At 44.8% G+C, this 17,420-nt stretch overlaps 1 protein-coding gene across 3 annotated transcripts in view; it reads left to right on the forward strand.

Annotated features, from left to right (window-relative positions):
• The window catches only part of BAIAP2L1 (BAR/IMD domain containing adaptor protein 2 like 1), an 89,795-nt gene that overhangs the window by 12,706 nt on the left and 59,669 nt on the right, over positions 1-17,420 (forward strand). For all 3 annotated transcript variants that reach the window (XM_081297623.1, XM_081297625.1, XM_081297624.1), the window contains exons 2-3: positions 11,638-11,713; positions 16,879-16,965. In XM_081297623.1, the coding sequence (XP_081153749.1) occupies positions 11,638-11,713; positions 16,879-16,965 (163 nt within the window). The remainder of the gene's footprint in view (positions 1-11,637; positions 11,714-16,878; positions 16,966-17,420) is intronic.

Below are 17,420 nucleotides of genomic sequence, written 5' to 3' on the forward strand. Positions count from 1 at the left end.
TGGGTCCTGAACAGCATTCCCAAAGGATGGCAATGACCTGTGTCTCAAAACATCTGGCTCTTCTGTGTGTGAACTAGTTAGCCACAACCAACGTGCAAGCTGTCCCACAGCATGAGGATGTGAATCCTTAGCAGTCAAAATTGTCTAATTTTTAAAGCTTTATTTTTTTAAAGCTTCATGGAGTTGTAGTTTATGTAACTGTCAAGTTCACCCCTTTTAAGGGTACACATTCTTCATGCCCATTTTCTGTCCTTTCTTACTCCATCTCAGACAACCTCTGATATGTATTCTCTCTATATATACATCTTTTCTGGAAATTTCATATAAATAGTGGTCATGAAGCATGTGATCTTTTGTGATTACTGAGCATAATGGCATTCATCTATGTAGCATGAATTAGTTCCTTTTTATGGCCAAATAATATTCCATCGTATGGATATACCATATTTTGTCCCCTCACCAGTTGATGGACATTGAGTTGTCTCCAATAACTATTCATGTTTATTTAATTATTTTTTAATGGTACTGGGGATTGAATTCTGGGTCACTCAGCCACTGAAGCCTGAGCCAACCCAAGCCCTTATGTTTTATTTTTAAACAGGGTCTTGCTAAATTGCCCAGGTTGACCTTGAATTTGCAATCCTCCTGCCTCAGCCTCCTGAGTAGTTGGGATTACAGGCATGCACCACCACACCTCGCCCAATAAGGCTTTTTTTTTTTTTTAAGAGCCACTTTATTGCTTAATGTGTGAGAGGCAACTTAAATGGCAACTTGGGAAAACATAGAATTTGGAAGCCGACTTCATAAGGAAAGCCCTGCCATTTTCAGGTTTTGAAAGTCTGGGAAGCCTTCGCAGGTGGAGGGCAGAGCCTTGCAGCTTTTATGATCCTCGGATGGGCCTGTTACTTGGAGCTAATAAAGCTGCGAGCAGTGGCCCCATTACCTCATGCTTGGTCTGCGCGGCTAATTGGCCCACTGGGCCGAGGTGTCTGTGCAGTGCAGATGAGCTGTGGGGCCGAGGGAAGGTGGTGGCAGGTCCACCGTGGACAGGCCTCTCCGCAGTACACAGTCCCACCCTGGCCGACCCCGCTGGTGCAGGGGAAGCCGTGGGGGCTGATTTAAGGCCCTTGTCCTTTATTTACATCTAGTTCCTGCTGAGGGAACTGTGTAAACAGTGTCCTGTGGGGTGGGAGTGCCGAGCACTTTGAAGGAGGAGAAGCCAGGGTCCGTGAGCACGAGGGAGGGTCTCAGAGGTTTTAGGCTGAGGCCAGTGGCCAGCTCACAGAGATTGAGCCTTCAGGCGCCAGAGGAGCAGAGACGCTCCCCTCTGGGAATGAGTGCATCCTGTTGAGGGACAGCTGGAGCCTGGGACTGGGTGGAGAGCACAGCTCTGGCCAGGGCACAGCCAGGACCTTCCTCCTGCCCTGTTGTTAAGAGGACAATCGTCAAACTTGAGGACTGAGGGTAAATCCACCAGGAAACCACCTTTCTCTTTCTCTTCCCTACTTGGATGTTTTCAGACGCATGTGCTTTTCTCTTTAATGCAGACAAGGGAAACAGTTTATGGCCTTTTAAAAAGGGGACTTTCTTCCGCTCGCCAGGTGGACCAAAGTACAGTAACATCAAGTGTCAGGCTGTGGGACATGGCATTCTTACTCAGGGTTTGTGGGAGCATAGGGTTTGTGCAGCCGCTTTCTTTCAGCTTGGCAGTACTACGTCTGCAAAATTGAAAGACCTGTCACATGTTGGGTCCCAGCGATTCTGTTTCTGGGAAAATTTCCACCTGTGTGCACACCTGTGTGATTCCTTGCCCCGTAGCTGATCGTAGCAAAGCTTGTAAGCCACACACAAGCTGCTCAGTGAAGAAGCAGAGGGAGGACATGCAGCTGTGTATATGCTGGGTGTGTGTACACTGGGCGTGTGTGCGCTGGGCGTGTGTACGTGTGTCCACACAGAAAGATTATTTCAAGAAAACGGCTCACACAATTATGGGGGCTGACAGTGTGAGGTCTGTGGGGCAGGTGGCAGGGGATGTTGTGGTCCTTAAGTGAAGTTTTCTCTTCCTCAGGGAACCCCCAGTTTTGTAGTTTAGGTCTCTCAGCTCATTAGATGGAGTGCACCCAGAGTTGCACTAATTTAAGTAAACTATAGCTAGTACCTGCATCTGCAGATGCCCCCTAGCATCACCTGGGCTAGTATTAAGGCAACTGAGGACTGTGGCCTAGTCACGGGGATACCTGAAAGGCCCCATCACCGTCCACAGACGCTAAATGGGAATGAACCAGATCCATATATATCCGGATGGACAAGTCCCGAAGCTAATGCTGAATAACACAAGAAAGATACAAGGGAAACATTGTATGGTGCCATTTAAGTATTTTTTCATTTAAACATCTTTTCAATGCATAAAGCAAAATTATATGTCAATATGACTAAGTAGATATTCGTGTAAAAGTATAAAAGGCAGGTTAGAAAGCTAACAGCAGTATTAATTAGCAGCTTCCCTGGGGGGCTCCGAGACTTGGGTGGGGTGGTTATGGTGTCCTGCAGTTTTTGTCTGTAGTTTGTTTTAGTGACTTTCAGCAAAGGGAACCAGTAGGACAGTGTTGACTGTTAGCCTCTCCTGTGGGGACTCTAGAGCTGCGGATTGTTCCTCCCCTCCCTCTCCTAGTGGAAGGAAAAGGGGAAGGGGGTGAGAGATTTTGCCCAGGTGGACTGGCTCCATGCTGTGCTGCTATGAGGTTAAAATATTCACCCAGGAGGAGGAATGAAAGCATAAGAAGGATCTAAAAGGAAGAGGGGACACTGGAGAAACGCAGCTCCTCCCTGAACTTGTGCTCTGACTTCATAAAAGCAGTTCCCTCTCTATTTCACAATCCTTCAGGAGGAACCATGGAGGCCCCTGGCTGAGCGCAAAGGTTGAAGCTGCCTGGGTCTGCCTCTGCCTCTTGCTGCCCCTAGGACCTTCAGCAAGGTTTAAATATCTCAGCTATAAAACAAGGATAACAACCATGGCAATAAGGTCAGATGAGAAGCTCCTTGGAAAATATTGGGCATGTAGCCAGACACAGACCCAAAAATTAAACAAGCAAATGCTCTCACCTGAATAAAACAGATAACACTGATTTTCTTTCTAGAGAAGGGTGCCATAAATCCTAGATGGTTTGTAGTCGTGATCTCTCTTATCCCGATAATGACACTTTGAGGTGGGAAAACGATTCCATTTATTTTCATGTTGCAAATGGAAGTAACTAGAGAAATCTGTGTAAACAGGGATGTTTATTCATCTGAAGGTTGACTAATATTTAGAGCTTTTCTTTTGAAATATTAATTATAATTCAGTCAGTATGTGCTAAGTGTCAAGAGCTATGAAGAGCACATAACAAGTGCCCCGCAGGGCCGCAGTGTGGCTCAGTGCTAGCTCAAGGTTGGCCTAGAATACACAAGGCCCTGAGTTTGATGCTGATAAGTTCACTGTACTATTCAGTTTTCACATTCAGCCTTCATATCCCTTATAAGGTGAAAATCGCCCTTATTCCCATTTTATAGAGGAAGAGACTAAGGCTCAGAGAGGTGGTGAGGTGATCTGCCCAAGAATTCAAGGCACAACCCCTCGCCCCCCAGGCTTGTTGCTGCTCTCAGGGCCTGTCACATAAGGTATACATAGTATAAACTGAAGGTGATTTAATAAATGGGGGGGGGGGCACTACCTGACAGACAGAAAGCGTTTCTGTGTTTGTGTTTACATGAGTATTTCTGATCTAGCTTTATACTTCAAAACTATACAAAACATCTCAGTTGTCTGATTTTCCTCTAAGCAGCTGTGCTTGGCATCCATGGTGGGTATGAACTGTGACTCCTGTAGCCATCTGCTAGCCCTCAAGCAGCTGCCTTTTTGCCAGAGTTGCTTACTGATACTCTCCCTCAGGCAGAGCGGGCCAACCCAGTGCCAGGGAGGTTAGCAACAATTGCCAGCAACTTCCAAAAAGGAAGCAGGATTTTCTTCAAATAAAACCCACTTAGAGGTACCCCCAGATAGGGGGCTGGGGACACAGCTCAGTTGGTAGAGCACCTGCCTTCCATGCACAAGGCCCTGAGTTCAATCCCCAGCACCACAAAAATCAAAAAAGAAGTACCCTCAGGTAGCCCTTGTCACATTCTTGCCATGTGACACTAGAACGTGTCTTGATTCATATGAGCAATTGTCTTTAATTTGCATGAGAGCATGTAGAATAAAATAATATATGAAATTTCAAAGATGCATACTCAGCCAAGTTGTAGAACTCCAAATATTTAAAGATTCACAAATCAGTTAACAATGAAATCCATTATTCTGTGTAATCACACTAATAAAAAAGGGAAAAGATTCACGAATCACTTTTAAAGCTCATCCAATGTAGATATTATTCCCCTTCCCCCACCATGTGGCACTGGGGATTGAACCCAAAGGCACTTTACCTCTGAGCTACATCACCAGCCATTTTTATTTTTGGAGACAGAGTCTCACACTGAAATGCTGAGGCTGGCCTCCAACTTGCAATTCTCCCACCTCAGCCTCCCAGATTGCTGTGATTTCAGGCATGTACCACCATGGCTGGTTTATTACTTACATTTTTAACTAAGAAAAACAGGGTGCTGAGGGCTGGGGTTGTGGCTCAGCCGGAGAGCGCTCGCCTAGCATGTGCGAGACCCTGGGTTCGATGCTCAGCACCACATAAAAAATAAATAAATAAAAAGTTAAAGGTATTGACAACTATAAATAAAAAATAAATATTGAAATAAAAAGGAAAAGAAAAGCAAGATGCTGAAATATCAAATAATTTGTTCTTGGTCATGTAGAAAACTGGTGGATGATGGAAGAAAACTAGAAGATAAACTGATGCTTAGAAATTTAAAGTCTTCTTAGTTTCACTGTCTGGCTAATCATAATTTAATTATTTTATACTTTCTTAAATACAATTTAATTATTTTATACTTTCTTAAATACAAATTAATTATACCCAGTTAAATTGCATATAGTAGGGCTGGGGATGTGACTCAAGCAGTAGCGCGCTCGCCTCGCGTGCGTGCGGCCCAGGTTCGATCCTCAGCACCACATACCAACAAAGATGTTGTGTCCGCTGAGAACTAAAAAATAAATATTAAAAATTCTCTCTCTCTCTCTCTCTCTCTCTCTCTCTCTCTCTCTCTCCCCCACACACACACACCTCACTCTCTCTTTAAAAAAAAACAAACAAAAAAAAATAAATTGCATATAGTTCTGTATTGGTAAAGGTAATTTTTTTTTTTTTTTTTTTTTTTTTTTTTTGGTACCAGGGATTGAACTCAGGGCACATCCCCAGCCCTATTTTGTATTTTATTTAGAGACACAAATCAGTTAACAATGAAATCCATTATTCTGTGTAATCGTACTGATAAAAAAGGAAAAAGATTCAGGAATCACTTTTAAAGCTTATCTAATGTAAATATTATTCCCCTTCCCCCACCTTGTGGCACTGGGGATTGAGCCCAAAGGCACTTTACCTCTGCGCTATATCACCAGCCACTGAGTTGCTTAGCGCCTCACTTTTGCTGAGGCTGGCTTGGAACTCTCCATCGTCCTATCACAGCCTCCCAAGCTACTGGGATTCCAGGTGTGCCATCAGGCCAGCTGGCAAAGGTGATTTTTCAAAAATGAAAAAATCTGAATACCAAAGTTTTAAGGCCATGATAAGAGTGCATAATTTGTTATAAAATTATGATTAGTGATTACAAGGGCCTATCATAAACAGACCAACTGGAAATCTGGTGAAAAGTGCCTACAGGTTCCAAGGGACCTGCTCTTCAATATGTTATTCAGAATAGCTGACAACTGGGCTGGGGACATAGCTCAGTTGGTACAGTGCTTGCCTTGCATGCATAAGGCCCTGGGTTCAATCCTCAGCACCACCAACAAAAGAATAGCTGACAACTACTTCTCCAGTGCTGCTCAGCATCTGCGCTAGAACCAGCCCCTCTTCACTTGAGACTGGCACAACTAGAACTGGAACATCTCCAGTCCACTAGCCTAGAATTTATTTTATAACCGTAGCTATGCCTACTCTCTGAGTGGGAATGAAACATTCTGATTGAAACCAGGTTGGCAAATTCTATCAGGTAGTAACCAGAGGTGCATATTAAGTGTTCATTACTTCTTTGTAACAATAGAGTGCTTCTTGGCCCATTTGTACCCTTTTTGTTCGCTTTATTTTACACTTGGGGTCTTAAGCCTTTTATCCTCAGGCCAAATTTAAGCTGGACTTTGTGGGTATTGCTGATGACTCTAGTTGCAGATCAAGTCTTAGCGGGCTTGGCCATAGCACTGGCCTTTGACCCAGCGATTGCCCTCCCTCAAACCAGGGACCCATAAGCTCACAATGTGTCCACTGCCACTGTGATGTCTGTAGATTTTGAAATACAAAGGCAGCACTTCTTATTTGTTCCTCATTGTAGAAATCACATGGACATCAGCTAAAATAACTAGATCAATGGCCAAAAGCCAGTGTAGAAATATATTTTCCACTCTTTAAAGGAACGAAAATTTCTGGGGGACATTTCCTAAATAACAAAGTCTTGCGCTGAACACGTTGGACTTTTCAAGCTGAAAAACCCTCATGTTGTTTCCTCCGAAGCTGGTTGTGATCTTGAGTCTTGAACTTTGCTTCTCAGTGGAACCATTTGGACAGTGATTTGTGTTTGGTGTGCGTTGTTCTTGGTGTTTTAAGGTGACAGTTATATGTGAACATTTCAAAAATTATATCAAGAAACCAAAGTATGCTTTCCCCTTATTGGGTAAGGAGCATGCTTAAGAAAACAGACCTGGGTTTCTGTGTGACCTCTTCCACGCAATAGGACGGAGCTAACTTAGCATTGGTTTCCTCTTTATGGCCTAGACGCGGCCTTCTAAGAGTATTACAAGAATTTTAAGCCAGATTTCCTTAAGATAGTTTTATCTTTTAATTAGAAAGTGAACATTTCCTGGCTGGGACTATAGCTCAGTGGTAGAGCCCTTGTCTAGCACGCAGAGGCCCTGGGTTCAATCCCCATTACCATTAGAAAAAAAAAAAAAGTGACCATTTTTTAAAAAATATTTATTTTTTAGTTGTAGTTGGACACAATATCTTTAGTTCACTTATTTATTTTTATGTGGTGCTGAGGATCGAACCCAGGGTCCCACCTGTGTAAGGCGAGTGCTCTACTGCCGAGCCACAACCCCAGCCCCATAAAGTGACCATTTTTTAATGAAATTATTAATTTTTAAAATTATTGAGCTCACCTTGATTGCTGATAGGAATGTAAAATGGTGCGGCCACCCCAGGAGCAAGCCTGGCAGTTTCTTATAAAGTTAAACATATACCTAGCCCATGACGCAACTGCTGAACTCCTGGGTATTTGTCCTGGAGATACGAAAGCTTGTGTTCATACAAAAACCCGCCCATGATGGCTCATATCAGCTTTATTTGGAATAGCTAGTGACTGAAAATAACTCAGATGTTTTCCAACAGTAAATTGATACGCAAACTAAGATTCACCCGTACCGTGGAATACTAGTAAGTAAAAAAGAAGGGAATAAACTGTTAATATGCCAATACATGGAATGTGTCTGAAGGACATTATGCTGAGTGAAAAGGCCATTCTCAGTGGGTCACAAACTGTAGGATGCCATTCATTCAAGGTCTTCCCAATGACCAGGTTAGAGATGGAACTCGAGGACGCGTGGGGAGGGTATGACTAGGAAGGGACACACAAAGGAGTCTTTGTGTTGATGGACAGTCCTGTATAATTGAGGTGATGGCTGTACCAGTCCATACAGGTGATAAAATTTCATAGAAATAATGAAACCCCACACACACACCAAAAAAAAGGTGAGATGAGAACTGGAAAAATCCAAAGAAGGTCTATAGTGGGGCTACTGGTGTCACCGGGATGTCCTTTCCCTGGGTTCCCTGCAGCCATAGAAGACGTCATTGAAGATGCTGGAGGAAGCATGCCTGGGAACTGGCCATCCCACTCCTTGTGAGTCATGAACTATTTTAAAATTATAACTTTATTTCAAAATAAAAAGAGGACTGATAGGAGATCACAGAAAAAGCAGCTATGGTGACAGGCATCCAGTACTGAGGCTCTGCCGTCCTGCAGGAGGCGGGGGTCACTTGGCCTGGGCCTCCTGACTGCTGTGGTACCTGGGCCCAGGACAGTTGCCCACCCAGTAACATAGGACCAGTGGGCTTCCCGGGAGACGGGGAAGAGTCACCTCGTGTTTTTTGTTTCCTCCTCTTGCACACGTTAACGATGGTAAAGGATTTTTTTTTTTTTAATGTAAATCTGAAGTGCAAAGGGACCTGAAAAGGAAATATCCGTTGTGGGGCAGGAGTCCTGTAGGGACTTTGGGGAACAGACGGTGGATGGAGGAGCAGTGGCTGGCTGAGCAGGACCTGCTGCCCTGGGCAGGACTGAGCCACTCCTCCCCAAACCCCAGAAGCTCAGGATCAGCCCGCAGATGGGGGGGTGGGGAACCTGGGATGGGGAGTGGCGGGCTGGCCTCCCAGGTCCCCTTCCTTCCTGCCCACCGCAGCAGTAGCTCCTCTGCCTGACCGACCAGAAAGTTAATCTCAGATCTGGAGCTGAGAGCGCTGGTCTGGAAACACCAGGGGTAAAACTTGGAACAAGGGGCTGGGGTTGTGGCTCAGAGGTAAAGTGCTTGCCGGGCACACGTGAGGCACTGGATTCAATCCTCAGCACCACATAAAAATAAAAAAAAAAAAAAGATATGGGCTGGGATGTAGCTCAGTGGCAAAGCGTCTGCCTTGCATTCGCAAAGCCCTGGGTTCGACCCCGACAAAAAAAAAAATTGGAACAAATCGGCTTAGGATGAGCAGGGTTCTCAGTCAGCCAATCCCCACTTCCCACCCAAGGAGAGGAAACCAGGATCTTCTGTGGAGAAGCCCAGTAGTCCTGGCTGCTGTCTGTGGCCGACCCACGGGCGTGCACAGCTCCCTGCTGATGAGTGAGTGAGGGCTTTATTCCCAACGTGAACTGGCCATGGAGGACCCCCAGAGCTAGAGGGACAGTAAACAATGGGGACGGTAATCAGGAGATGATGTGGGGAACAGTCCACTGTTATTCAGATAAGAGAAGATACCACAGTCATAAACCAAGATCGGGAGGGTGCAAGGAACTTTAAAGTACTCTTAGAAACTTCAAATATGACAACATAGCTTAAAAGTGCTATAAGAGTTGGAATATAAAGTTGAGGATATTCGTCAGATGTAGAACATAAAAACAAAGGGGAAAATCAGAGAGAAGATAAAATGATTAGAGAATAAATCCAGGTTGTGTAAAATCCTCATCAGAGTTCCAGAAAGAATAAGACAAATAAGACCAGGAACATTTTCCAGACTTAGAGGATTTGATTTTCCTTATGGCTAACATCCCCAGTGTCCAGTAAAATAAATGGAAAAACACCCACACTGAGGCAGAACAGTATTCGGTTTTACAGCATAGGGATAAAGAAGTGGCTTCCAGAAGTAAGCTTTAAGAGGAGGCAAAAGACACAGAGGAAATGACAGATGACTTCTCAGTAGCAAAACTGAATGCTATATACCAAAAGGACTTAAAATCAGCATACTGTAGTGGCATGGCCACATCAATGTTTATAGCAGCTCAGTTCACAGTAGCTAAGTTATTAAACCAACCTACGTACCCTTCAATAGATGAAAGATAAAGAGAATGTGTGTGTATATACAGATGGTGGAATATTACTCAGCCATAAAGAAGAATGAAATTATGGCATTTTCTGGTAAATGATGGAACTGGAGACTATCATGCTAAGTGAAATAAGCCGATCCTGAAAAAAACAGAGGCCAAATAGTCTCTGATATGCATGTGGATGCTAACACACAATAAAGGGGGGGGGAGAATAGAAGGTCATTGATTAGACAAAGAGGAATGAAGGAAAGGGAGGGAGAATAGGAAAGACAGAATGGATCAGACGTAACTTTCCTATATTCATATATGAATACATGATCAGTGAAACTCCATACCATGTACAACCACAAGAATGGAAAGTTATACTCCACGTGTGTATAATATGTCAAAATACCCTCAATTATCACGTATAACTAAAAAGAACACATTAAATTTTTTTTTAAATGCTAAAGACCAGAACTGGATCTTTAAAATGTAAGGAAAGTTGTTCAGCCTTCTTATTACACTCCAAACAGAAAGATAAAGGTAATTTCAGACACATGGGGGCACGAACTTACCTCTCGCACAACATTTCTTAGATCAGTTGTAGAGAATGTTCTCCTGGAGAAAGGAGAGGAGGAGGGTGTGGACCCAGGTAATGAGAGCTCTTAACCCCAGGCAACCAGAAAAGGACACGCAAGGCCACAGGGGGACAGGCTGAGCAGGAGGACAGAGTCCTTGGAGGGGCTCTGGGGGGAATGGAATGGAAGGTTAGCTGACAGTTTTATATATTTAGAAACAGTGTTGGTACGTCTTTGCTAGACAGCATGGGGGAGAGCTGAAGATACCTAGAAAACGGAGCATGGCCGGCAGGGGTAAGAATCAGACAATTATTGATCTCAGAAATAAGAAAACGGCTTCACCAAGAAATGTAATCTTTAGTGCATTCTTCAATTGTGACCAATATTTATAAAGTCATATTAAGCTCTGACTGTTCATTCACCAGAACATTGCCATGTGATTATCTAGAAGGACTGAGAGAGGGAGAGTGGAGTGGTGTGGAGAGCTAGGTCCTCGTGGACTGTAGGAAGAAGCCAGTTACTGTCTAAAATTGGGAAAACAAAACGTTCTGGACTCTGGTGACATGCAGGAGAAAAGGCGCTTGGCTGGAAGCATTCTGGAGCGAAGGGTGAGGATGGGGAAGGCTGAGGCGAGCTGGTCACTGCTCGGTGACTGTCAGTCTCCACGCGCTCTCTGTTCCCGGTAGCCATCGAGAACCTATTACTTCTGCAGGGTGTGAAGAATCTGTCCCCGCTGAACGTCGGGTAGTACACACCTGGGGAGAAGAGGCAGAGAGATTCCCCTGGTCCACATGGGATGGTCAATGCTGTGTAGCTCATTGTTCCCAGATGGACCAAATACAGTGCCCCTGTCCCCTCATGAAGTCCACACCGCAGAGGTCATCTGCCCGTCTTTCAGGCTCTCCTGGAAGGCTCTATTCACGGGCAGCCCAAACACTGCCCTTGACTGTGAATGAAGTTCAGGTAGCGGGTTGAGCAGCTGAAGCCCGTCTCTTCACACTAGAGTGACAGCGATTAGCAATCCACTTACACCCAAGAGGGCACCCTCGCCTCTGGGCCACAGTCCCGTGGGGCATGGCAGGCTTGTGAATGTCTGCCACCCGCCTGCCCCGTTTATAGTAGGTTCCAGGCAGCCCTTGCACAGGTGAGAACGGCCAGGTTACACACGCCTTGCCACCTGCTCCATCAGGTAAGAGACATGGGCTCTTCGTGATTTTTAAGTCCACATGCGTGACTTTGGGGGTGTGACTGGTAAGCATACACAGGTATCCAAGGCCACACAGAGGCAAAATCTGAAGATTGCTTGGTCTGCTGTTTATTAATTTTTTTGCTTTGTTTGTTTGTTTCTCAGAATGTTATGGAACAGTTTAACCCGGGGCTACGAAATTTAATAAACCTAGGAAAAAATTATGAAAAAGCTGTTAATGGTAAGTCTGTTTTTCTACATTGAACAATGTAAAGCCCATGTAAAAGTTATTCAGTAAATAGTTTACTTATTTTTAAATGCTTAACATTGAATGTTTAAAACAACTTTAAATGGCAAGATTAATTGAATCTACAGAACTGTGCAGTGATAGTGCACGATGACTTTAGTGTGTATGAAATGAGCGAGTTGAACTGGAATGCAGCGACTGCCGGCTCATTTTAACCTTCAAATTAGGCTTGGTTGACATGGCTCAGTCTTCTACATCATTGCCCTCAGCGTGTTTTTTCCTTTTTAAACCAAATTCTCCGTGGACTAATAAACATATAAAATGTGTATTTAAAACATTATGCATGTTCATGTCCTGCACACAGGAATTTTTCTGCTTTTTTTAATATCAAAGATTTTCTTGCCTTTAAATGTAGCACTTTTGGAAATAACATGAGAACTAGTAGTTTTAGTCCAAATGGAAAAACATACAGAGTTTGGACTTAGATTCTCATTTCAAAATAAACAAGCTTCTCATTCATTTAAAAATAAACTTGAGTGTTGACATTTGCCTCTCTGTGAACTAGAGTTGTTCACAAACTCAAAGTTTCATTGAGAAAACTGATATGCAGGTAAGCATGTGTTTCCCTGCTAAAAAATAGATGCTATTATAATTCAAGCATAATCACCTTAAGATCTTAAGGCGCTGACAATCACCACATTCTGACATGGTCAAGACAATTCTTCCTGTATGGCTGGTGTTACCCACCCATCCCAAATATCCACACTCCGGGTTCACCACCTACCCTGGTTCACCAGGGTCGTCAAGAAACATAAGTAAAAACTTTAGTTTCCAGTGGTTTAAATCTGAAGAAGTCTTCAGATCAAATTTCAGCCACTTCAGATCAAGTGGCTTTTAACTTACCCCTTCCTTCTTTCTCCCGCCACACCCCACCGTGCTCCCTGTTGATATTTCAAAAATAAACCTGTGGCCTGTGTCCCTTAGCAGAGGCAGCCCAGGAAAGGGGGATGTGCTGGCTGGACTGTGGGTGACAGGGAGCATTGTTGCTGTAGTCATCAGAGAAGGAAACCGCTTCCTTGCTTCGTCACCGAGCTTGCTTTGCCTGACACTTTCAGTGTCAGGAAGGGCAGCAGGTCGGGGACCCCCGGCCCCCTGGCCCCCAGCCTCAGTGCCGTCTGCAGGCGCCTTCCCCCCTTCAGAGGGCAAGAGCCCACCTGGCATTGCTGTCTCTCCCTGGGTGGTTGCTTAATCACAAGCCCCAGAGTCATTGCTGTAGACGTCCTTGTGAAGGAGATCACTGTGGCCCACAGAGGGGAGGTGTTTTTTCCCCTGCCTCTCTGAGGCGGAATTGCAAGGGAGGTCAGGGAGCTGCCCATAGCATGGCGTCCTGCCAGCAAGACTTCTCACTTTAACACCTCCTGGAGAAGATTCTCTAATTCGCAAGCATTCCCAGAGTTTCTGCAGTCCATCTGGCCGTAGTTATGCCAAAGCCACTGAGAAATTTAAATATTTATAAAATTGTTGGTGGGGATTTGGAGTAGAGTTGAGGATGCCGGCCAGATGTGCAGTCAACCGATTATAAAGTGGAGAACACTGAATGAATAAGAGCCATGTGGACACCGTGTCCCAGGAGGCTGGTCAGCGGGGCTGCTGTGGACTGGAGCAGGCAGGAGGCCATGCGGGAGCTGCGCTGGCCGACAGATGTTGAGCTCCAGCAGGCGCCCGCTGTGTCACTCAGAAAAACAGCGTCCAGGCCAAACCCTGGGTCCAGCCAGCCTGGGTGTGGCTGGTGTGGAATAGGTGGGAGGGCTGGCTTGTGTATGCATTTGAATGCATCATAGACACCGTTGCTGTACAACAAGCCGTCCTCAGAGTTGTGGCTTTGGACAGCAGTTTGTGATTTCTTCTGTGAAGGCAGGACAGTTCTCAGACACCTAGAACTCACTTCTGCAGCTCCAATCCGCTGAGCCCCAAATCAAGGCTGGGAACTGGGCTAGCTCTCTCCTCACAAGGTCTTTCCCCTTCAGTGAGACCACACTGGGTCCTCACACCACAGCGGTGGTGTCCCGAGAGTATAAGCACCAATACCTAGCACCAATCAAGCATCTCTGGTGCTTGTCGATGCCACACTGGTCAAAGCAAGCAAGTCACATGGCCAACCCTACCTTCAGTGTGGCTGGGAACCACACAGATGGAATTCTGGGAGGTGTGGTTCATTGAAGGCCATTACTGTAAAAATCTACCATGATCTCCAGGGAGCATGGGTTTACCCTACTGGCCAAGGGAGGCCATTAAAGACTTCTGAACAGGGCAATAACCCAACAAAACTATTTTAAGGAAAATTTAGCTGGTAGAGGTATGTATGTAGTTTATCTAGTTTGATGAAATAGTTTACCAGCCACTAAAGTGGAACAAATATGCCTCATTCCTTAAACAATAAGTAGTAGAAACACAATAAGAATTGTGTTCCCAAAGGGAGGCAAAATTATTAAAATGTTACTTTATTATTAGTTCTAAATACATTTATTATATACATAATTTTATAATATATATTTTTTTGTACTGAGGATTGAAACAAGGGGTACTTAACCACCAAGCAGCCACATCTCCAGCCCTTCTATATATTTTATCTAGAGACAGGACCTCACTAAGTTGCTGAGGTTGGCTTTGAACTTGTGATCCTTCTGTCTCAGTCTCCCGAGCCGCTAGGATTACAGACGTGCACCACTGTGCCCAGCAAGTTATATAATTTTAAAGTTAATTTTATCATAAAAGCAAATGTATTTTTTAAGACTAAAAAGATTACATGGCTTTAAATGTAAGTCAACAGTTAATGAAATTTTTCGATTTCACGTGGGGATGCAAACCAGAAATTTTGTTTAAATATTGTGCAATCCTGCATGCCGTTCTCCCACTAACTGGCTTTTCAGCTTATCAGTACTTTACAATTTAAAATCTTCATTCTAAAATACATATATTAACTTGACCGTTTACTGGTCATGCACCATGTTTTGAGGTAGAGTCACTGTTTTCTCATCCCAGCTAAGACCAGAGAGTCAAAAAGCACCACAGTTTAGGCCTGAGGAAGTGGAGTTGGAGCTGTGTGTCTGTCTCTGACTCACCGCTGACCTTGAGGACCTCCCAGGATATCTCCATCCCACTCCCCTTCACAAGAGAGGCTGATAACATTCCCATTGACATTATAGGGTAGATTAACCAAGTAATGGCTTGAAAAGTCATATAAATGGTAATTGCTATTGTTCTTTTTGTAATTGCTTTAAGTTTATCCCCAGTCATATAAAATAATTGTACAGCAGAACACTGCATTTCCTGAACTTCTATACAAACATAGTGAATGCTGTAACTTAAAATTTTTAAATGTCTACAATAATAGATAAATTTGTCATAAAATTGGGTTATTTGTTTTGGCCTTCAGCTGGACCTGATGTAACTCTCCGCCCCCTCCTACCATGTGTGTGGGGGTGGTGGTGCTGGGGATCGAACCCAGGGCTTTGTGCGTTTGAGGCAAGTGCTCTACCAACTGAGCTACACCCCACCCACCACCCACCCCCGTGGGTGGCTTAGTGGCAGACTGCATGTGTGATGCCCTGGGTTCAAATCTCAGCACTGCATACAAATAATTTTTTTAAAAATTCATCAATAACTAATTTTTAAAAATTATATATATATATGTATATGTATATATATATGTATAATTTTTTTAACAACTTTAACATTTTTACTGGGGCCTTTCCCAGCTATCTTTAGAACAGTTACACAAATGTAGATGTTGATACAACTGTGGTCATTGTGTCTTTGATATGCATCTGGTTTTGTTTTCTTCAAAAATAGAATAGAGCCATCTTTACATATAATTCACATATATTTTTAAATCCACTCTTTAAGAACATGCTGGTTATGAAGTAGGCAAAGCAGCTGGGACACCCTCTCGTTGTCCTCTCGGTAAAGGCGGTGACTGGACAGGGGGTCCTTTGGGTTCTAAAATCCTGCCATACCTAAAGCTACAGGAGAAGCCAGTTTCTATATATGAAACTAATCTTTGGATTAAAGTAAAATAAATGATTTTCTCCAAAATCACCCTACCTACAAGGTTTCGTGGCAAGGCTGGCTTGTCGAGCACCTTCCTTCTTAAGCTGCACTTGCTGTAGCCCCTGCCACCGGCAGCCACGTTTCCCCCTCCTCTGTCCTAAAGATTGAACCCAGGAAAGCTGAACCACTGAGCTACCTGCCTAGCCCTGGGTAGAAGTTTTTATTTCAAGACAGGGTCTTATTGAGTTGCCCAGGCTGGTCTCAAACTTGCAATCCTCCTGCTTCAGCCTCCTGAGGAGCTGATACTACAGGTATGGGCCCCTGGGCCCAGGAAGCAGCTGCCATTTTTTTCATCTCGTCATTAGGGCATTTTATGGATGAACAACCTCATTTCAGAAAGGATATGCAACTTGTCCACAGAAGTCATGAAGTCATAGTTTAGTCTTCAAAATCAGTTTGAAGGGGGAAATGTTTTTAAAATAATTAGGACCCAGCTCATATGTCAATAAACATTTTTCTGTTTCTGCCAAAAAGGGAGGAGGAGCATTCTGTTTTGTTGGGTTCTCCCCTCTAAATAATTCTGGTTTTTTTTGGGGGTGCTACTATATTTCAAATTTCATAGGTTTCCCCTGGTAGCAAATATGCTGGCTCTTTGTGATTTCAAATGTCTTTTTTAATAGGGAAAAAAAAGTACCATCAAAGGACCAGGTTCTTAGACTCCCCACTCAAGTCCTCCTAACTAATAATGTTGCTGACCCATAGTGCTGTAGAATAACCATCTGGGAAAAGAGTTTTCGCTGGAGTAGATGTGTTCCCAATCCTGATTGGGTGTCGGGCACATCTGCTGTGGAACTGGTGCTAGGAGTGGCCAGGGCCTTCTCTGGACCTCTGGCTCCTGTTGCTGAAGTTTCCTAGGCTGGTCCCAAGTGAGGATCTGATGGGGCTCTGCTGTGGGCAGAGGCCACCAGCACAGCCATCAGGCATGAGTCCCGCCTCCAGGCCACATTTGCCATAGCCAGGAGGGACCTGGGATGTTTGAAAGAAAACTTGTGTCAGTTCCTCCTTTCCTTGTCTAAGTGATGATTTTGTGTGTTCCCTTTGCTGTCTAGCTATGATCCTCGCAGGAAAAGCCTACTACGATGGAGTGGCCAAGATGGGGGAAATTGCCACCGGGTCTCTGGTGTCCACCGAGCTGGGTGAGCCAACCATCCATTATTCAGAAACCTAACTTGTCATCCTGGGCACCCTGATGAGAAGGTACAGGGTGGCTGCGGGCACTCCATGGCCTGTGGCAGCAGAGGCTCAGTGGAGGGCAGGCCAGGCCCAAGGGCAGGCCAGGCCCAAAGCCCGGCCTAGCAGAGGGGCTTCTCTGCAGCTGGGGAATCCTGGCTCCTGCTCTGGCCTCTCACCCTGGCCCGAGGTTCGAGCCTGGAGCCTGACCTACATTCTGAGCCGCAGGAGGTGGGCGAGCCGGGGCCTGGCAGGAGTGCTTCCTGAGTCACCCAGGGAAACGGGCTCTGCGTGGCACTCTTGGCTCTTGCAGCTTCCACGGTGGCTCTTGGTGGTGACTTTTCCGGTTCTGCTGGTATGAATCGATCTCCTGTGCAGCAGCGGAGGGCCGCCACACCCTGGGCCGCAGGCGGGGGAGCGG

The sequence above is a fragment of the Spermophilus citellus genome (genome assembly GCF_964194105.1).
Source record: "Spermophilus citellus genome assembly, chromosome: 6".
NCBI lineage: Eukaryota > Metazoa > Chordata > Mammalia > Rodentia > Sciuridae > Spermophilus > Spermophilus citellus.